Source organism: Acomys minous (genome assembly GCF_964271855.1).
Source record: "Acomys minous genome assembly, chromosome: 8".
NCBI lineage: Eukaryota > Metazoa > Chordata > Mammalia > Rodentia > Muridae > Acomys > Acomys minous.
The window spans coordinates 104,131,985-104,153,725 of NC_140489.1; the positions used below are offsets into that span (position 1 = coordinate 104,131,985).

At 44.3% G+C, this 21,741-nt stretch overlaps 2 protein-coding genes and 1 long non-coding RNA gene across 18 annotated transcripts in view; 2 read left to right on the forward strand and 1 right to left on the reverse strand.

Moving 5' to 3' along the window:
* The window catches only part of SPDYA (speedy/RINGO cell cycle regulator family member A), a 43,870-nt gene extending 42,140 nt beyond the window's left edge, over positions 1-1,730 (forward strand). For 11 of the 12 annotated variants that reach the window (XM_084792781.1, XM_084792771.1, XM_084792778.1 and 8 more), the window contains one exon: positions 1,153-1,730. In XM_084792781.1, coding sequence (XP_084648907.1) covers positions 1,153-1,244 — 92 coding nt within the window. In that variant the 3' untranslated portion in view covers positions 1,245-1,730. The remainder of the gene's footprint in view (positions 1-1,152) is intronic. The other variant, XM_084792774.1, reaches the window with a different exon arrangement.
* Positions 1,195-10,986, reverse strand: LOC311603706. 5 transcript variants are annotated; one of them, XR_014781216.1, is made up of 6 exons: positions 10,882-10,986; positions 9,745-9,818; positions 8,412-8,600; positions 5,023-5,114; positions 3,153-3,352; positions 1,195-1,520 (listed from the first exon to the last, which is right to left on the reverse strand). It is a non-coding gene; the product is annotated as an uncharacterized lncRNA (long non-coding RNA). The 5 variants fall into 5 exon arrangements; XR_014781217.1 differs by having other exon boundaries at positions 10,558-10,986; XR_014781218.1 differs by having other exon boundaries at positions 10,481-10,986.
* Positions 10,987-17,845: 6,859 nt separating this feature from the next.
* The window catches only part of WDR43 (WD repeat domain 43), a 40,507-nt gene continuing 36,611 nt past the window's right edge, over positions 17,846-21,741 (forward strand). The window contains exon 1 of the mRNA XM_084792619.1: positions 17,846-18,149. Within this exon, the coding sequence (XP_084648745.1) occupies positions 17,922-18,149 (228 nt within the window). The 5' untranslated portion in view covers positions 17,846-17,921. The remainder of the gene's footprint in view (positions 18,150-21,741) is intronic.

The window sequence follows — 21,741 nt, forward strand, 5'->3', positions numbered from 1 at the left end:
ACCCGTCCTAGACCTCATCTTTAAACCCCAGAAAAATGAAAACCAACCAAACAAAAAGTTATTATGTCTTATTCTATTAGTGTGCTTTAACATGTACCAGGTACAAGGTCCTAGCCTCAATACTCAGAACCAAAAGCAACGACAAAGTTCCATCTTTATTATTATTATAATGTGAAATTATATTATTCTCATCAGCTCTCCCCTACTATTTACTACAGCCCTGTTTTCCTGTTGTTTATGGGGGGCGGGGCTTTTGGAGGTCAGAGAACAACTTTCCGGAGTCAGGTCTTGCCTTCCACCTTGTTGAGGCAAGATCTTTAACTGTTTTTGCTGCTGCACCAAGCACCCCAGGCTAGCTGGCCAGCCTGCGAGCTTCCAGGTAGTTCTCCTGTCTCTACCTCCCGTGCTGGGAGTGTTGGGACTGTAGACACCCAGCACAGGCTTGCGGACTTAGCTCAGGGAAGAACACTTGCCCAGCAAGAGCAAGGCAACCCAGTTCTAAAGAACAAAAATCGATCCAAGGTAGCAGGCAGATGCCCACCACTGCGTCCAGATTAAAGAATAAGACAAAACATGAGCTCTGGGGTCAAACTCAGGCTTGCAGAGCTAGTGTTCTTACTGCTGAGCCAGCTCTCTGGCCCTGCCTCATTGGTTTTATTTATTTATTTATTTTCATTTATTTAGTTACTTATTTGGTTTTTTTTGAGACAAGGTTTCCCTGGCTGTCCTGGAACTCGCTTTGTAGAGCAGGCTGGTCTTGAACTCAAGAGATCTGCCTGCCTCTGGCTCTCAAATGCTGGGGTTAAAGGTGTGTGTCACCAAGCCTGGCTCCTTGTTCTTTTAAAGTTCCATTCAAGCAATTAAAATGTGTAGTGGGTCAGGCAGTGGTGAACGCCTGTTGTAGAATCAGTCTAGCTCTCAGGAGGCTGAGGCAGGACTATCAAGAGTTCAGGACTAGCCTGGGCCACACAGTAATCTTTTGTTGTTGTTGTTGTTGTATCTTCCCCTCCTCCCAAATTCTAGGATTAAAAGCATGATTACCACTCCCAGATTGAGACTGTCTCAAAAAAAAAAAAGTCAAAAATATTTTAAAATGCATAAAATTTATCTTGAATACATACAATTTGCCTTAAAATGCATATTTTATTTCAGTAGCCAATGACCATCAATCAAACAAAGAAAATGAAACTAATATTATGAAGAAAGACAAATTTATGGAGTGGTTTACAGAAAGTGAAGAATGACACGGCCCAACTACTACAACCTGGAGTCATTAGCTGCAAGTGTCAAACTAAATGCAAGACAATTGCAAAGTGGGGCAGTTACCCAGGCGCACAATGCTTTTTGGCTTCTGTTATTTTTCAAACTATGTAGAAGTTATACAAATCATAGTAATCACTAAAAATGCCCATTGATGGCAGTAGTGATTGATAGTATAAAGTTCTAATTTGATACTTTTCTGTCTTCAAATTGATTGCTGTCACCTCAGGTAGTTCAGTTGTGGCTGGAAGTTCAATAACCTGACAAGAACAAGTTTAAAAGAGAAAACAATTAAGGTCATAACACTGCATTAACTAAAAGAAACAGGTGGAGCAAGACAGGGACGTGGACTGTGGGGAAAGTCAGAATGGGAGTCTTCTGTAACAGAAAATGCATACTACACTATATAAATGTTGTATAATTTGTTCACAAAAAATGTTGAAATATTAAACACTGTCTCTTTCCTGTAAGCTTTTTCTCAGACCTTTTTATTTGTATTGTTTTTAAACATTTGTTTTGGGGCTACTTTGCTAGTTAGTATACAGAAATACATCAATAATCACACAGTAACTTTACAGATAGGCTTATAACCAAAGGGATAAGCCTGTTTCGTAATCAGTGTATCTAAAAACTGTTTCAAGCCTAAATAATATGCACATTCAAGGACCTAAACTTGTTTCATGGAAGAACTCCAGCAGCATTTTAGGAGTTGCATTTTCCAATTAATTTAACAGAACAGAAAAACACTGCATTTCATTTTTGATACCAAGAAAAAAAAAACCCTGAAGAGTATCTGTAGTTATGTGAGTATATTATTTTGTGAATGTGTTAGTCAATATGGTCAACACACTGGAGAATCTACAATATGAGGCTGGAGAGATGTCTCAGTGGTTAAGAGCACTGTCTGCTCCTCTAGAGGTCCTGAGTTCAATTTCCAACAACCACATGTTAGCTTGCAACCACCTATACTGGGATCTGATGCCTTCTTCTGGCATACAGGAGTACATGCAGATAAAGCGCTCAAACAAACAAACAAACAAACAAATAGATCGATGATCTTAAAAAACAAAAAAGAATTGGGTTAGAGGGATGGCTCAGAGGTTGAAAGCCCTAGCTGCTGCTCTTCCAACTGGGATCTGATGCCCTCTTCCAGCATGCAGGTGTCCGTGCAGATACAGCGCTTAGATAGATAGATAGATAGATAGATAGATAGATAGATAGATAGATACAAAGAAAGAAAGATAGATAGATAGATAGATAGATTAGATAGATTAGATAGATAGATAGACAGGTCTTAAAAAACAAAAAAGAGTTGGGCCGGAGAGATGGCTTCAGAAGTTCAAAGCCCTCGCTGCTACTCTTCCAAAGGTCCTGAGTTCAATTCCCAGCAACCACTTGGTGGCTCACAACCATCTATAATGAGATCTGGAGCTATCTTCTGGCGTGCAGGCATATATGCAGAAATAACACTGAATACATAATTTTTAAAAAATCTTACAAAAATACATGCATAAAGGACAATGCATGCAGTAAACCTAGACCCCCTATTCAGATCTAGCCAATGGACAGCACATTCTCCACAGTTGTGTGGAGAGTGGGGACTGACTCTGACATGAACTCTGGTGTCCCCATTTGACCACTTCCCCTTGGTGGGGAGGCCTGGTGGCACTAAGAGGGAGGGGAAGCAGACTACCAGGATGAGACTTGATAGGCTGTGACCATATGGTGGGGGAGGAGGTCCCCTTCTGTCACAGGCCTAGGGGAAGAAAATAGGGTGAAAGAGAGAGGGAGGGGGAACAGGAAGAGAGGTGATAACAATCAAGATATAATCTGAATAAATTATATTTTTAAAAGATAAAAAAGTACAAGCATAAAATAAAACTGAAGCTCACCATGGCTCTCTTGAAACATTTCATTTCTAACTCCAATTTCCTTTTGAGAATGTAATTTGTAAATTTGCGATGATGTTTGGTCTGACTTTTGTTTTGACTTTCTGATTTGTAGGGCAAACCACCCAGCCAATCTCAGGCTGACGTCACTTATATGTTCACATGATGCAAATCCATCCAAAAGTTCAATAACCTATATGATGCTTTCAGAAAAGTAAAAGATGTACTTTTTATCTCTATCAAAATAGTGATTTCACAGTCTCTTTACCTACATTTCTCAACCAAATTTAAATGCTATCACCTAAATCTAGATGCAAGAATTAAGCGAAAGGAAGGATAAAACAGCAAGTTAGGTGGGGATGGAGCTCACTGGTAGATGCTTGCCCTGGTTCAATCCCCAGTAGTCAAAAGAAGAAAGACAATCAGGTCATAAGCAATTTTATAGTTTTAATAAGTAAAAAACAAACCATTATTTAACTTTACAGTTAACATTACACTTCCAATTTTCTAACCTGTCAGAAAAAATACTTCTTTATTACTATTCTTGTAAAAGATGATTTAAACAGCAATATAATGATCTTTGGGACATGTGGTCATTTTATAACAATTTTATGAAATGACATGTACACCTTATCCAGTTACAAAAATGATCATTTTTATTTTGCTTTTTTTTCAAAACAGGCTTTCTCTGTGTAGCCTTGGCTGGCCTTGAACTCACTTTGTAGACCAGGTTGGCCTAAAACTCACAGATCTACCTTGAACTCACAAGTCTACCTGCCTCTGCTTCCCAAGTGCTGGGATTAAAGGTATGCACCACCACTACCTGACACAAAATCATCATTTTAATCTGACATATAAGCAAAACAAAAATAGTTTCATCAGGAGGCTGAGGCAAGGAAAGTTACTGAGAGTTTAAGGCAGCCTAGGCTAAACAGTGAACTAAACTTCTAGACTACCCTGGGCTATAGAGTGAGACATTGTCTTTAAAAATGAGGGAGTCCCCTTACCATCTGAGGCAGGCAGGAGAGCCAGCCTTGCACCTTGCCAGCTCAGCACTCAGGAGTGCAGGTACAGGAGACCTGGAGGGCTGGCCAACTCAGCTACCACCCAGGCCTGGAACTTGGGCTCTGAGTTGGCCCGCTCCAACATCTGCCCCATCTATGCACTGCTGGAGTGTTTCAAAGGGCCAGCCCTGCAGATCCCAAGCTGCAGGATCTCCATGACACAAGGCAACAACAGGATACCCAAGAGGAGTCCAGTGAGGCTCCAGTATTGATAGAGTAGCAGAAGCCAGAGGCCTCGAACCAGACCAGTAACTCACCGCAAGGAGCATTTGCAGGCAAAGAAGTGTGGACAAAAGGGCACACTGTGGGACACACGGTGACACACTGCAGCTTCCACAATGAGGTGTTTTTTTTTTTTTAATTCTGTCTTATTTTCTTTAGAGGGGGGACTGCAAGGACAAAGGGCAGATACAAAAGGATAAGGAGATGAATGGGATTAGGGAGCATGATGTGAAATTCACAAAGAATCAATAAAAAGCTTTTTTAAATGGGAGGAGAAGAATAATTTTTAAAAATCGCAAAGAGCCAGGAGAGGTGGAGCATGCCTTTAATCCCAGCACTCGGGAGACAGAGGCAGGCAGATCTCTGTGAGTACAAGGCCAGCCTGGTCTACAAAGTGAGTCCAGGACAGCCAGGGCTACACAGAGAAACCTTGTCTTGGAAAACCAAACAAACAAAAAAGCAAAAGCAAACCAGGCTGAGGCTGTAGCTTAGTGGTAGAACACACAACTAGCATCTGGATTTGCTCTCCAGCACACCTCGAACATAGGAACCACCAAAAGCCCCACTCCCGCTACTCGCTCACTCACTTTGCTAGGAATCCAGTAGAGATGGCACTCTGTTGAGGATTTGGGACCAAGGCAGGCAAAGCAACTTGAGGTTTTACCACATCCAGAGCTACCTGTGAGCAAGAAAGAAGTGCTGGATCAGCCTGCTTGTGTTTAAGAAGAGCATGGGGAAGTCACATTGTGGAAAGCAGTTCTGAAGGTACTGAACTATACACAAAACCCTAACAGTATCTTTTTTTTAGGGGGAGTGTTTAGAAATAGGGTTTCTCTGTGTAGCCTTGGCTGTCCTACACTCTCTTTGTAGACCAGTCTGGTCTCCAACTTACAGCGATCCCCCTGCCTCTGCCTCCCAAGTGCTGGGACTAAAGGCATGGGCCACCATGCCCAGCCCCTAACAGTATCTTGAATAAGTAATCTTTCCTTGGTTATATATATATGGATACAAAGTATTAGTAATATTGCCAATTTTAAGAAGGGCCATTAGAACAACAACAACAAAAATAGAATATATCTAAGGTCCTATGAATTTCCACCACTAAAATTTATAAATAACTGCCTCAACTGAGCTTTAGCAATTAAAATTCACATGATTTCTGGGAGTGGTGGTTTATGCCAATTATCCCAGCATTCAGAAGTTGGAAGTAAAGACTGATTTCTAGGCCAGCCCGGGCAAAGCAAGATGAGAATGTTTTAAAAAAAAAAAAAAAATAGCCAGGCATGGTGGCGCATGCCTTTAATCCCAGCACTCTAGGGGCGGAGAGAGGCAGGTAGATTGCTGTGAGTTTGAGGCCATCCCAGTCTACAAAGCGAGTCCAGGACAGCCAGAGCCACACAGAGAAACACTGTCTCAAAAAACCAAAAAAGTTATAAAATGAAAAGAAAATAATTTATCTTTCAAGTGTGTGTGTGTGTGTGTGTGTTTTTCCAGACTGGATCTCATTATGTAGCTAGCCCTGGCTGGCCTGGAACTCACTTTGTAGACCAGGCTAGCCTCAAACACAGAGCTCTACCTGCCTCTGCCTCCCAAGTGCTGGGTCTAAAGGGGTGCTGCCACCTCACCTGGCTTTCAAAATTATTTATCCTGCAAATACTGAGGGCCACAGAGCTCAGCTTCTACTTCTTGGCATTATTCAACACTCATTCATGGTTCTGACAGCTAATTCAGTATCTCTCAGGCCCAACTCCCTGCATATTAAAGTGAAAGTATTCTCTGTACCCTGGAGAAACATATTAAAGACTGCTGCCCATACAAAAGAAGGCTGAGCCTTACTTGATTTTTTTTTCCATTTTAAACATTTTATTGTTGGGTATGGTGGCACACGCCTTTAATCCCAGCACTTGGGAGGCAGAGGCAAGTGGAGCTCATGAGTTTGGGGCCAGCCTGGTCTGTAGTGAGTTCCAGGCCAGCCAGGGCTACGTAGTGAAAAAACCTGTCTCCAAAAAAAAAAAAAAAAAAAACCAACTTTTTTTTTAATTGAGGGGAGCATACATGTGCATGCATATAGAGGTCAGAAGACAACTTTAAAAGGGGTCACCATGTGGGACATTTGGGACAATGTCAGGCTTGGTGGCAAGTACCTTTACTTGCTGAGCTATCTTGCTAGGCTTAATCCCTTTTCTCTTCATACTCAGTAACCTAGAAATAAAATAGCTCATGCATCAAATGTTAGACTGTATGTCTTCCTTTGTTGTTGAAATAGCACTGTGAATAGAATCCACATCGTCTGTCATTCTTGGGTCTGGCTTAATCCCCATGAATCATGCCGGTGTTGGTATTTTTTTTTTTTTAGCCCAATCACAGTGGTCTTTTGTATCTCAAAACTTACGACTTGTCCTTGTGATCCAACTTCAGCAAAAAATAATTTTATGATATTCCACAGTATTAAGTTTATAAACTGCCAAGAATTAATTTTGTAAAGATATTAAATGTGTCTGGGGGAAAAAAAATCAAATAGTCCAAGGCTACAAAAATTTCTTCCCAATCCTTAACCCTAAACTGTCCTCTTTGGGGGCAGCCATAGTAGTAGGCAGTGGCCCTTCCTGCGACAGCTTTATGTATACAAACCTGCAAGGAAGTCTGTGGTTTTAATCCATAGTATGGCTAAACCACATCGTCCTTTACTTTTCTTATTAACACTGTCATTTCAGCAATATGTTAACTTCTGTAGTCCATGATTTATTTATCCAGTAGCTTCCTGATAAACATTAACCTCTTTCTTTCTTTCTTTCTTTTTCTTTCTTTCTTTCTTTCTTTCTTTCTTTCTTTCTTTCTTTCTTTTTAAAGACTTATTTATTTAATGTGTATGAGTGCTCTGCCTTCATGTATACCTGCACACTAGAAGAGGGCATCAGATCCCAGTATAGATTGGTGTGAGCCACCATGTGGTTGCTGGGAACTGAATTCAGGAGCTCTGGAAGAGCAGACAGTGCTCTTAACCCCTGAGTCATCTCTCCAGCTCCCATTTACCCATTTCTAATCTCACTCTGATACAAATAACTCAGGGAATATTCTTTTGCCGAACTCGGCGTAATGACAGTCAATTACAGATTACGCTCACGGGGCATATGAAGTTTTATACTGAAAAAATATGAGGCGGTGGTGGCATGAGCCTTTAATCCCAGCACTAGGGAAACAGAGGCAGGCGGATCGCTGTGAGTTCAAGGCCAGCCTGGTCTACAAAGTGAGTCCAGGACAGCCAAGGCTACACAGAGAAACCCTGTCTCGAAAAACCAAAAAAAGAAAAGTACAGTTCTTCTGTTAAAAAACTGGCACCAGAGGCTGGAGAGATGGCTCAGTGGTGAAGAGCACTGACTGCTCTTCCAGAGGACCCAGGTTCAATCGCCAGCACCCACATGGCAACTCACAACTACGTGTAACTTCAAGACCTGACACCCTTACACAGACATACATGCAGGCAAAACACCAATGCACTAAAAATAAAGAAATTATAGGGGAAAAAAAGCTGGCACCAATTTATTTATCAAACACTAGTGTACTAGAGCGCCTATTTCTCCATACAACCCCAACAGGTACCCAACATTTTACATGTGTCAATCTAAAATGTGAATAGTTTGTCACTGTTTTCTTTTCTTTTTTTGAGATAGGCTCTTGTGTAGCCCAGGCTATCCTAGAACTCATTCCGTAGCCAGGTTAACCTAGAACTGGCAATTCTCCACAGTGCTGAGATATAGTTACATGCTCCCATGCCTGGCCTACCAGTGCACAATTTTCATTCTCTTTAAATTATGGGTGAGGTTGAGCCTTCCATGTGTGTGAGCATCCATGTCTGTGTACATTCCTGGGGAGTACTTACATACATGCAGTGAGGTTCAGGGGGTGACACACTGGGTGTCTCCTTCTTCTGCTTTCCACTTATTTTTTGAGATAGGGTCTCCAACCTGGAGCTCACCGATTCTACTGGACCGGGTGACCATGGAGCTCTGGAGATCCATCTGTCCCCTCCTTCCCATGGCTTCCTTTCTTTACTGCAGTCTTACATGCTCTGGATATAAATAAGCTCAGTCCACAAGAGTCTGTGTCTACTTCCAAAACGGTGTCCCCTGGGCTGACGGCCATCGGCAACAGTACCATTTGTACCCTGTGGTGCAAGTATAGTGTGGGTGACTCATAAATACACGCAAGCACCATTCTTACCTTATACTACTGTTGGAGAAAGTTAAAAAAAAAAAAAAAAGGTATGGAACGTGGATTGGACATTGGCGCTGGCCAAGAAGTATTTTACCCGATAAAATAAATATTCAAAACTCAGCCAGGGGTGTGGGTATGGGGGAGGCTGCATGCATTTAATCTCAGCATTCAGCAGGCAGAGGGAGGTGGACTTCTGTGAGTTCAAGGCCAGACTGGTCTACAGAGTGAGTTACAGTACAGCCAGGGCTACACAGAGAAACCCTGTGCTCCTAATCTCCCCCCAAAAAAGATTAATTTAGAACTATAATATTCAGGAGTTGAAACCTTGCTATGTAGACTAGGCTGGCCCAAACTCCCAATAACTTTCCTGCCTCCGCCTGCGACTACATGCTTAAGGCATGCACCACCATGCCTTGCCTAGTTGTCTATTTAAAAGCCAAAGTGGCGGCTGGAGATTTGGTTCAGGGGTTAAGAGCACTGTCTACTCTTCCAGAGGTTCTGAGTTCAACTCCCAGCAACCACATGGCGGCTCACAACCATCCATAATGAGATCTGGTGCCGTCTTCTACATGCAGACAGAGCACTCATACTTTAAAAAAAAAAAAAAAAAAGTAATAAAAGCCAAAGTGACCAGATACACAGTGGTGACACATCTCCACATCTCCGTGGCTTGGCTGTGTTCTGTGGGGTGGGGTAGAAGTGTAGAGGATCTTGGATCTGCCATCCCTAGGCAGATAGGACCTCTGTAGTCTTGAGATCAGAGAAGCTGTGATTACCCAACTGAGATCTCATACTATCCCAAGGATGGCCTAGTAACATTCCTTCCTGGAAGTGGAGTAAGAGGATGAGGGGGAAGTTTTACCTACCCACCCACTCTTGCTCACCCACCAAAACCAGCTTTCCCCCCTCCTCCCAACTGCAGTTTCACATGGTTTTGGGGTGGCACAGCATGTAAGAGTGAAAGGTTTACTTGGACTCCAGTGATGGCTTTAGAAAGTAGTCACCCATGCTCGGATGGGGCTTTTCCAGGATGCAGCTCTTTGGCATCCCCACGCATCAGTATTTAACCCCAATAATCACACTGGCTCACCAACCTGGACTTGGATGGAATTGTTTCTTTGGTCTGTTGGTGTCCTATCTCGGGTGCATAGCCATTGATGTGCATCTCCTAGAGAAAAAAAACACAGGACTTTGGGTGCATTCCGTGCAAGCCATCTACTACTACGTTACATCCCTAACCCTAACATAAAACTATATATGTGATGATATATTTCCAGTAACATACCTTATTAAGTATCGGTATTAAAATACCACTATGGAGCCTGCAAGATGGCTCGCCCAGTTGATACACTGTGGGCAAGCCTGGTAACCCGAATGTGACTCCAGGATCTCACAAGGTGGCAGAAGAGAACCGACTCTAGGAGAGTCACCCTTTGATTTCCACACTCTATACAACACACACACACACACACACACACACACACACATACACACACACACACACCAAATATCTTTTTAAAAATACTATCACAACAGTATTACAGAATTTACCCCTAAATCGTTCAACATCCTCTTAAGTATTGAATGCAAACATTTAATAGCTACGGGTAACAAACAGGTATGTCTCTGTTTAGAGCGTTCACATCATTCTAAGAGTAAACTAGCATCATCTTCATTTTAGATAAGGGAGTAGCGGATATCAAATTTAAATAGTTTCTTTCTAAAGTTATCAGTATCTGAACAAGTTTAAAAATGCAATATGTTGAAAACGTCCAACGTTCCGTGGTTGCCCTTCCTGGAACCCACACACCTAATCCCCATGGCACGCACTTCTGGATATTATGGTGGGCCCTCTTCCATCAATAATACACAGTCCTCCAAAGCCGGGCTCCGCAGAAAACGCTTACGGGAGAAGTCGTCAGGATCTAGCCAGGGAAATTGTCCCCGACCTCGCTGAAAGGGATTTGTCCCCATCCCCGTTACTCTTCAAGTGTCCGACGTTGCAGAGCCTGGACAATCCCCAACAATCGGGATGCCGGGAGCAAGAGGTGGGGACGACCGGCGCCCGGGTTCTCCACCTCGCTCGTCTCCCCGCAAGGACCCGCAACACTGAAATCGTGTTCCCTCACAAGGCACCGCCGCCGCAAGTTCGAACAGGACTGAGTCGGCTCCGAGCTTCGGCCGCCTGGGGAAGCGCCTCAGCCTTACAAGGAAGAAGCACAGAGTCCTACCGAGATCCTGACGACCTGAACAAGTGCTGTCGCACACGGGTGACACAACGGCATCCCAGACCCTTCGCCTTCTTTCGGGGTAGTGAAGGCTCGGGAGCACTGGCGTCGCTGGCTGAGTGCGTCACTGCTCCTGAGTCCAGCAGATGGGCGGATCCTGGGGCACGTTGACCCCGGGCTAAAGTTCTTGCTTTTCCCAAGTGGCATTAATACAGAATTTACTGTTTACCAACCTCTGCTGCCTCCCAGGGACAGGAGGACCAGGAAAGGCTAAACATAGAGCTTTGTGGAGCCTGAGAAATTTTCTACCAGATTTAAGTCACTAAGAATAAAAAGTAAACCTGCCCTGAGATTCAGTGGTCAGACGTTGTAGGACTCACTACTTGCTGACCGGCATACCTTGCTCATAACTGGCAGGTCTTTTTCCAATGGGTCGGGACTGCCTGTTCGGCCACAGCCCAAGATCCAGAGTGGCCACAAAGCCAGAACAAGACAACACAGCAGCTGGGGGTATAGCTCAGTGGTAGAGCATTTGACTGCAGATCAAGAGGTCCCTGGTTCAAATCCAGGTGCCCCCTTTCTTTTTCTTTTTGGGAACTAACAGAAGACACGCATGGTAGCGCAATCCCAGCACTCCAGAAGCAAAGACAGGTGAATATCTATGAGTTCAAGACCTATTCATAGCTACAGCTACACTATTTACTGTGTGCTTGTCCAACAGAACTTTTAAAAATCAAACAACACAATTTTTTTAGCCTCCAAAACAAAACAAAACCCTAAATAGATGTCAGGTGTGGAGGGACATATCTTTAATCCCAGAACTAGGGAGGCAGAGGCACAGATCTCTGTGAATTGGAGGCCAGCCTGGTTTACTAAAGCAAGTCTAGGATAGCCAAGTCTGTTACACAGAGAAACCTTGTTTCGGAAAACCCAACAAACAAACAAACAAACAAACAAAACCAAAAAAAACCAAACTAACTAAATAGACACTTCTTAAAACTGAAGTTATTTCCCAGCACTCAGGAGGCAGAGGCTGGTGGATCTGTGAGTTCAAGGCCAGCCTGGTCTACAAAGCAAGTCCAGGTCAGCCAGGACCACAAGAGAAACCCTGTCTGGAAAACAAATGAACAAACAAAACAACAACAACAACAAAACTGAAGTTACTTTTTGCACCCAAATTTAAGTATCATTAAATGTCTGTTTGCTTAATCACTGGGCACAAGTTTATTGAGAAGCAGGCACTACCATGCACATATATTGAAACTTCCCAACTCAATTAGAAATCAGCATTTATGATTTACTACAAGGAGGAATTTTAATGGCTTCAGCAAGGTCCCTGACAAGCTAGCTGAGGAACGGAATAGTGGGATTGCTAACTAGGTCAACCAAATTCAGCAACCATTGTTGATTGTACCACACACCCTTCTAAAGAGTTAACCAAGCCAGGCGTGGTGGTGCACGCCTTTAATCCCAGCACTCGGGAGGCAGAGGCAGGCGGATCGCTGTGAGTTCGAGGCCAGCCTGCTCTACAAAGCGAGTCCAGGACAGCCAAGGCTACACAGAGAGACCCTGTCTCAAAAAACCCAAAAAAAAAAAAAAAAGAGTTAACCAAGGGCTGGGGTGATAGCTCAGTACGGAGAGTGGTTGCTTTGCAAGAACTGGGGACTGAGTTCAATTTCCAGAACCCATATTTAAAAGAGAGAGGGGCAGCGAGATGGCTCAGTAGATAAAGGCACGGTCCCCAGAGACTGATGACTAGATTCTATCCTAGGAACCCAATGGAGAAACGGACTTTTGTGCATTCTCCTCTGACACCAACATATATTTTGTAGTACTCATTTCCCTCCCCCCAATATATTTTTTTAAAGCAAGGCATGGTGGCACATATTTACTTAGGCAACTCTGATCTTAGAGAGGCAGATCTCCTGGCACTCACTGGCCAGCGAGCCTAGCTCATCAGGTGAGTTCCAGGCCTGTTGCAGGACAGGTGAACCCTGAGATTGTATTGTTTACTGGAAAAAAAAAACCTGTTTCTACCTGTAGTGTGGCTGAGCACTAGCACAAACCTTTAATCCAAGAGCTTTCTGCTTGTAAACAGGATTAAATAAAGTCAGCCATAGGTGCTCGCTTCAGCAGCATGAATACTAAAGTTGGAACAATACAGAGAAGATTAGCATGGCCCCAGTGCAAGGATGATGACACGCAAACTCATGAAGCGTTCCATATTTAAAATTTTCAAAAAGGTCAACCATAGGTCAAGAGGCAAAGCCACCAGTTGACAGGGAATGAACACAGGAAGTCAGGACAGATAGAGAGATGCATAGGAAACAGAATGGAGGGACATTCAGTTTGAAGGTTTTTGTTTTTGTTTTTGTTTTTGAGATGGCATGGAGAAGAAGACTTTGATGAAATCAGCTGAGGAAGAATGTAAGCTGGGAGCTTTCTCTGTATCTCTGGGCTAGCAGGCTTTCACTCCAGCATCTGGTAAAATCGAATGATTAAGATTTTATTAAAAACAACACAGGCCAAGCTGGGCATAGTGGCTCACACCTGTAATCCCAGCATCAGGGAAGTAGAGACAAGCAGATCTCTGCGAGGCCAGCCTGGTCTACAAAGTGAGTCCAGGACAGCCAAGGCTAAACAGAGAAACCCTGTCTCAAGAAACAAAACTAAACTAAACTAAAAACCCTCAACAACACCAAAGGCCAATGGATAGAAAACCTTGTCTCAGTCACCAGGCATGCAAGTGACACACAGACATGCATGCAGGCACTCACCCATCCACACAAAACTAGAAATAAAGAAAAAGCCTTTTAAAAATGAAAAAACAAAGCCAGATATGGTGGCTCACACTTGTCATCCCAGCACTCAGGTGGCAGAGGAAGGTGGATCTCTGTGAGTTGGAGGCCAGCCTGGTCTGCAAAAGTGAATCCAGGACAGCCGGAAGAAAGAAGGATAGAAAGAAAGAAAGATTAGCTAGGTGGTTGTAGCATACACCTTTAAACCCAAAACTTACAGAGAAACCCTGTCTCAAAACAAACAACAAATAAATAAATGAAAAAAAAACATTCATAGTCTTGGATTGTAACTACTCCAAAATTAATTGCACGTCCATCTTACATTAGGTCTTGAGTTTAGGCCTCACTACCACCAGGGAAAAAAAAAGTTCTATTCATATTCTTTAAGTTTGCCTCATTTTGTCTCTGAAAACTGAATTTGACATGATGCCCTATAAATTTCTGTAATAATTTTATTACGTTACTTTCAAAAGTTATGTCTATGAATGTTTTGCTTTACATGCACGTATGTCTACCACATGTGTGCCTGGTGTCCTCGAAGGCCAGAAGAGGGCAACCGATCCCCTGAAACTGGAGTTACAGACAGTGGCGAGACACCATGTAGATGCTGAAACAAAACTGGGGTTCTCTACAAAAGCAGCAAGTGCTTTTTAACCTCTGAGCCATCTCATCTCTCTGGTCCCTGCTTATATTTCTTTTGTGTTTATCACATTCTGCCTCGAGCATAAAACCATCCAATGAACATTAGTGGGTTTCATGGCTTCTAATTTTGTCATCTGTCCTTGTAAGTAGATAAAAGAAAAAGAAGAAGGAGGAGAAGAAGAAGAAGGAGAAGGAGGAGGAGAAGGAGGAGGAGGAGGAGGAGGAGGAGGAGGAGGAGGAGGAGAAGCAGCACATCATAAAATGCTCTATGAGCTGAAACAGTGCAGTACAACTCTGTGGTGCACTGTGGTGCACACCTGTAATCCCAGCACTCGGGAGGCAGAGGCAGCTGGATCTCTGTGAGTTCGAGGCCAGCCTGGTCTACAAAGGGAGTCCAGGACAGCCAGGGCTACACAGAGAAACCCTCTCTCAAAAAACCAAACCAAACCAAAAAAGTGTCCTTAGAAATGTGGTCCATGCATTCCCTCAGAGAGCATTGTCCTGAATCCGTCCATTCCAGACTACTCTCTATTTGCCTTGGGCATTTCCTCATCTCCATTACTGATGGGCTGGATTGTTTGGATATGGTGTGCATCCCCTAGGCTTCATTATGCTTTTGAGTTCAGAGAATAGATCTCTCTTATCCCATATTGTATCCCTGAGGTCCTAGCACAAGTTGTGACAGAACGGATGAAGGGAAGCTGCAAAACAAAGCCATAGCTTTGCTTCCCTCCCAGTGGCTTGCCTGAAAAATACACCTGTGCTCTTAAACCTCTGAGCCATCTCTCTAGCCCACTGTCCGCTCTTCCAAAGGTCCCGAGTTCAAATCCCAGCAACCACATGGTGGCTTACAACCATCTGTAATGAGAGCTGGTGTCTTCTTGTGGCAGGCAGGCACATGTGTTGGCAGGATACTGTATAAATAATAAATAAATCTTTAAAAAAATACATCTGTTTGTGATGTCGCTTGAAATAGGAACACACTCAGAGACAGAGAGAACAAGAGCTCTCAAAGTCACTGAACTACTGAGCATACCAATTCCTCTGCTCCTAAATGAGAGAAGAGGATCCCAAAATTTATGTTGTCACATTCCTTAAATGGGCACATCTGTGCAAATGTCATTAACTTTCTAGACAGTATTTTTTTTTCATTTATTTATTTATTTATTTTTGAGATAGGGTTTATTGTGTAGTGCTGGCTGTCCTGAAACTCTCTTTGTAGACCAGGCTGGCCTCGAACTCAAAGATCTGCCTCCCTCTGCCTCCTGAGTACTGTGCTTAAAAATGTGATGCCGCCGGGCTTAGTGGTGCACACCTTTAATCCCAGCACTCAGGAGGCAGAGACAGGCGGATGGCGGTGAGTTCAAGGCCAGCCTGGTCTACAAAGCGAGTCTAGGACAGCCAGGGCTGTTGACAGAGAGACCCTGTCTTGAAAAACCTAAAACAAAACAAAACGTGTCACTGCCACCATCCTGATCCTTTTTTCAAATTTCTATCATCCAAACAAGGAAAGAAAAGTAGCTTTCACCTATATCTGTGCTGTAGGGAGAATGTGGAGACCAGTGAGCTTGGGAAAGTCAAAGAGGCAGAAAGATTCGGATTTGATGTCATTTGTGGAGAGCATGCACATGCCATGTGCCAGAGACGCTACCCTGCAAGAACCCTGTTCTCAGCTAAGTTCTCAGAACATACGATCCACGCAACTGGACTTAGGGCTGGATAAATCTTTTTTGTTTGTTTGTTTTTCCTTTTGAGGCAGGGTTTCTCTGTGTAGCCTTGGCTGTCCTGGACTCACTTTGTAGACCAGGCTGGCCTCAAACTCACAGTGATCCACCTGCCTCTGCCTCCCAAGTGCTGGGATTAAAGATGTGAGCCACCACCGCTCAGCTGTTTGTTTTTTGAGACAGGGTTTTTCAGTGTAGCTTTGTAGACCAGGCTGGCCTTGAACTCATAGAGATCCATCTGTCTCTGCCTCCCTTAGTGCTGGGATTAAACGCATGTGCCACTGCTCCAGGATGGATAATGAAGCTGTTTATCTTAATCCTTGTTTTTTGGTTATCTCCAAAATATACTTCAAAAAACAAACAAACAAACAAAGAAAGAAACAAAACAGAATTCTGGGAAGTTTTTCTTTTTCTTTCTTTCTTTCTTTTTTTAAAAATTTATTTATTTATGTACACAGTACTTTGCCTACATGTACACTTGCATGCCAGAAGAAGGCACCAGATCTCATTATAGATGGTTGTGAGCCACCATGTGGTTGCTGGGATTTGAACTCAGGACCTCTGGAAGAGCAGCCAGTGGTTTTAAGACCTCTGACCCATTGCTCCAGCCCCTAGGAAGTTTTCTTAAATAGTGAACTCTGGTTTCTTACATTTAAGTTTTCCAAAGTTACCATAATAGCTCAACTGTATTCTTTTTATTAGTAGTTATGGATTTGTCAACCATATGCATCATTTATTACACACATCTCAAGATGCAGCTGAGATTTAGTGATTTTGGCCCGTTGTCTCTTTTTTTTTTTTTTTTTTTTTTGTTTTTCGAGACAGGATTCTCTGTGTAGCCCTGGCTAGTCTGGATTCGATTTGTAGAACAGCCTGGCTTCGAACTCACAGAGATCCGGCTGCCTCTGCCTACTTGAGTGCAGTTATCAGGATCTTGGTAATCCTGACTTGTTGTATACTGAGAGCTAATCCTTAGTCCTTAGGGGAGAATTCTGCACTTCTTTCAGGGTTTTCTCTTTCTTTCTTTCTTTTCTTTAAGTTAGTGTCTTTCCATGTAGCCCTACCTGTCCTAGAGGCAGGACTCAAACTCACAGAGATCAACCTGCCTCTGTCTCTTGGGATTAAAGGTGTGCACCATCACACCCGGCCTGTACAGTTTTCTTCTTCTTCTTCTTCTTCTTCTTCTTCTTCTTCTTCTTCTTCTTCTTCTTCCTTCCTTCCTTCCTTCCTTCCTTCCTTCCCCTCTTCCACCTCTTCGTTTTTCGAGACAGGGTTTCTCTGTGTAGCCCTGGCTGTCCTGAACTCACGCTGTAGACCAGGCTGGTCTCGAACTCACAGAGATGCGGCTGCCTCTGCCTCTTGGGATTAAAGGAGCGCGTTACCATGCCCGGGCCCACAAGGCTTCTTTATTGACATTCAGATTGACCTCCCCTCGTTTCCAATAGCATATCTATGTTAACACAGCCAAAATAGGCATCTTGATTCTCCAAGCTTTGAAAGCATCACGGCTGGATAAATTACTGTATGTGCACAACTATGTCCTCGAAGAGACTAAAGGAAGATGGAAATAGTTGTTACAATCTTGGAGATCTAGGTACTTATGTCTTAAACATTTCGTCTAGGACATATTTTTAAAAGGGCCTCGTTCTACAACAAGCAATCGCTTCCCCAAAGATCTTCCTTCTCAGAGCAAGTTAGGATTGGTCCTGCCGAGCCACCGTCCACAGGGCGGGGCCCGCTCAACGCTCGCTGCGTCACGACCAGCCACTCCCTGGGCTCTCAGCGTTCCCTCCGCCCCACTTCCTCTCCCCAGGCCCCGCCCCGCGCCGGTGCGCCTGCGCCCGGGCGAACACGTGGCTGCCGCGGAGCAAGAGCAGCAATGGCGGCCGGTGGCGGCGGTGGTAGCTGCGACCCCTTGGCCCCGGCGGGGGTCCCCTGCGCCTTCTCGCCGGACGGTCAGGCCTACTTCGCCTTAGCCTCTAGCGACGGTCACTTGCGGGTGTGGGAGACAGCCAGTAACCGGCTGCACCAGGAGTACGTCCCTTCCGCGCACCTCAGCGGTACCTGCACCTGCCTGGCCTGGGCGCCAGCGCGGCTGCAGGCCAAGGTAGGAGCGACCGGGACGGCGGCGGGGACGGCGCCCTCCCCGGCCGGGCTGCGGCGTCCCGGGCTGGGCGGCGCGTGGCACCACGTCGCGCGTGGCCCGCGGCGGCCCGGGCGGGCGAGGGGGAGCGGGGACGGCGGCGGCGCGCTCTGGCCCCCACCACGCCGCGGCTTGAGAGCGCGCCCTGTCCCGAGGGGGCCCGGGGAGAGGGTGCGGCCCGCTCCCGTGGTCTCCGTGAGGTCTCGCCGGGGCTGTCGCGGGGCCGCCATGTTCACCGAAGCCCTTTGGCCCCTCGGGGGCGGCTTGAGACTTCCAGGCCCGGCTTCTCAGCGTGGCCCCCATCAGAGCTACTCTCTGCGTACTTTAGGGCCGTCTCTGTGCTTCCGCATCCCAAACCCCGGGGTATTGGTATTGCTTTGGGCAGTTGGAATGTGCAAAAGTCTTGGGTTCTTTCCTTCCGGGAGCCCCTTTACTTGGATGCGTGTTCAACACGTGTTCTCTTCTACCTCTAGGTTGTGGGAGTCTCACTCGCACACGCGCTTTACTTTCCTAGCTTCCTTTCATCCTCAGCCGTTTAACTTCTGCCCCGCTCCACCTTTCTAGACTTTCTGCCCCGCTCCACCTTTCTAGACTTTCTCTCTCATCCTGAGGGCTGCATAGGATGCAGAGGTAAAGTGAAGTAGTAGGATCGCCCGCTTTAAGGTGTATGACGTTCATCGCGTCCCCCGTCACCCCGCCCCCCCCCTCCGTAGTTGGGAAACTGTGGAGTAAGGGATTCCTTTTCGCTGTCAGGTAAATGCTGTTCACTCGCTTACATCTCAACACGCACGTGGTTACTGCAGTTAGGCAGTAGGTTGGCAAAAGGGATCACTTCTGTGGGATCTGGAACTGGAAGGTATCCTAAAATTATGTGACGTTTTCCTGTCACTGGTGTAAAAGTTAGTGTTTAGGATAGCTTACTCTTTCCGATCGCCGGAGAAAACTTAGGCTTAACTTTTTGGGTTGGAAGTTGTTGGGCTTATATCTAACTTGCTGTACTTTGGGTTAGTATGTTTAGCTATTGATGAGATTTTTAAGCTACATTTTCCAGTTTCAGTGACAGAGAGCACGAATGTATCAGGCCATAGGTCAAACATAATCAACCTTTTGAAAAAGTTTTAATTGTCAGTATTGGAACTGCAGCACTTTTTACTTTATAAAGTTTTCTTTGTAGTCTTTCAGTCCTTTAAAGTGGTGCGAGTACTAACACTCAGAAAATACAGAGCAGTGGTTAGTTAAGTGCATGTACCCAGGCTGTGGAGTTTTGAGTCCAGCCTCTGTAATAATTGTGGGTTTTGTCTCATATTTACTTATTTATTTGGTTTTTTGAGACAGAGTTTCTCAATGTATGTAGCCTTGGCTGTCCTGGACTTGCTTAGTAGACCAGGCTGGCCTCGAACTCATAGAGATCCACCTGCCTCTGCCTCCTGAGTGCAGGTTAAAGGGGTGTGCCACCATGCCTGGCCCAGTGTTTCCTATTTATAGCAGGATAATTATACCAACTTCACCGAGTAGTTGTGAAAGGTAGTATATTTAATAATGCAGAAACACTTAGAATAGTATATGGTTTTTGTTTATTTATATAGTATTCTGCCTGCATGTATGCCTGCACACCAGAAGAGTGCAGGTTTCATTATAGATGAATTGTGAGCCACCATATGGTTGCTGGGAATTGAACTCAGGACCTTTGGAATAACAGACAGTGCTCTTAACCTCTGAGCCATCTCTCCAGCCCTGTATATGGTGTTTTAAGTGCAAAACTAATTGTTATTGGTGTTAGTATCATGCATTTGTATAGTTGTGCAAGGTATGTAAAGTAAGCAATATCAATAAGGCCCCAGAGGAAGTAGACACGGAACACCCATCTTTATGACCCAGTTCTTGGTTGTCTGCAACAGAGAGTTAATATTAGATAAACTGAAACTTCATTCACTTTGCTTTCCTGTTGACTTTCAGTCTTTTATGCTCCAAAATGAAATTCAAGTTTCAGAAGTCATGGTTTGGATTTTATATGTATTCATCCATTGTGATACAGTAGTGCCAAAAGCATTTAAAAAGGAGCCTAGCTTCTAACTTTTCAACAAAGCTCCTCAGCATCTGACCTGAGCTCTGGGGATGAGGCTAAAGTGGTGTGCTGGATGTATAGCGCAGAAGGACATGCCATTAGCATACCCAGAACCCTGGCTTCAGTCAGCGGCAAGCCCTGTCCCCTAAGTTTCACTTTCCTTTTATCTAGATGTTGCCATTTTTGCTATGTAACTACTAAATGTTCTGAAATTACTGCATTAAAAAGAATTGAGTTAGATGAGGATGTAGCTCAAAGATAGAATACTTGCCTACTACATGAAAGGTCCTGGGTTTAATCAATATCACCACAAAATCAAAAATAAAGCAGGAAAGCTGATAATACTTGATTGAGTCAGTCAGGGCTCAGGAAGCTACATGGCTTAATCAGAGCCTTGATCATTAATAAATTAGTGGCACTAGGATCGTAGTACTGCCTCCTAGCCCAGTGCCCTTACACTATTACCCTTGTACTTTAGTCATAGAATTGAGGGCCAGGATCACTGAGGAGAGAATCCGTTCCCATCCTGGGTGTGTGACTTAACTGAGGCATCAGTTTCACATGGGAAGTTTTCTTGTACTAACTTTGTACATATTTTAAACAGTGGAATTAAAAGGCGTGGCTTTGTGATTGTGATTGGAGCAGGGGGTAGAATGGGGGAGTGAGGGTGAGTTATGGTAGGGTATGGATCAAAGTTTGTGGCAGCTGCGTAAACTCTGCTTTGGTCTCCCTGGATTGTGGGCCCTGCTATTTTAAGCATTAAGATGATTTCATCATACTAAACCCCTTTTATTTTACATCTTTGAGCTTTTAAAATATGAGACACAAAAAGGATGTTATTATGAAGACCATATTCCCAGTGTATTGGGCAAGTCTGGCAAGCGACTTACTCTCTCCAATGTGGAAGTAGAGATAATACTATCCTACTTCCAGAGCCCTTAGGATTAAGTGAGGCAATGTATATGATTGTTGTAGTAAGACTGGGCCATTGTATGAATCAGTAAATGTTGTGTCTGGACTCATGTAGTGCTGTATTCAGTGTGAAGACGTTCACATGGGTGTACTGTGCTTGGCCTAGTAACTGTCAGTTTGCTACAAGGACAGTGTATGGTGGTACTCGTATCTGGTGAAGCTAACCGGTCTGGCCTTGTCTGATGTTGGCTACCACATGCTCTGGAAATAAGAACACATACAGCTTAGAACCTGACATTTCAGGACACTAACACTGATGATATTTCTAGCAAGAATTTAAGTTACTTTGATTCTCATCTCTTGGAGATATGTTCCCAACTCTAAGTTTTCACTCCTAGTGCCTTCATGCAGATTTTCCAGTTACAGATGCTTGAACCAAATTCTCAGCCAACCCTTTTCACTCCTTCAGCTTGTATGTACAGTCAGTGTCCATGTGATGTGATGCTGAGCTCTTTAGAGGGACCAGCTATGACTAACAGAAATGGACAGTCTGACAGTGTGACTTAAGAGGAGCCAGAC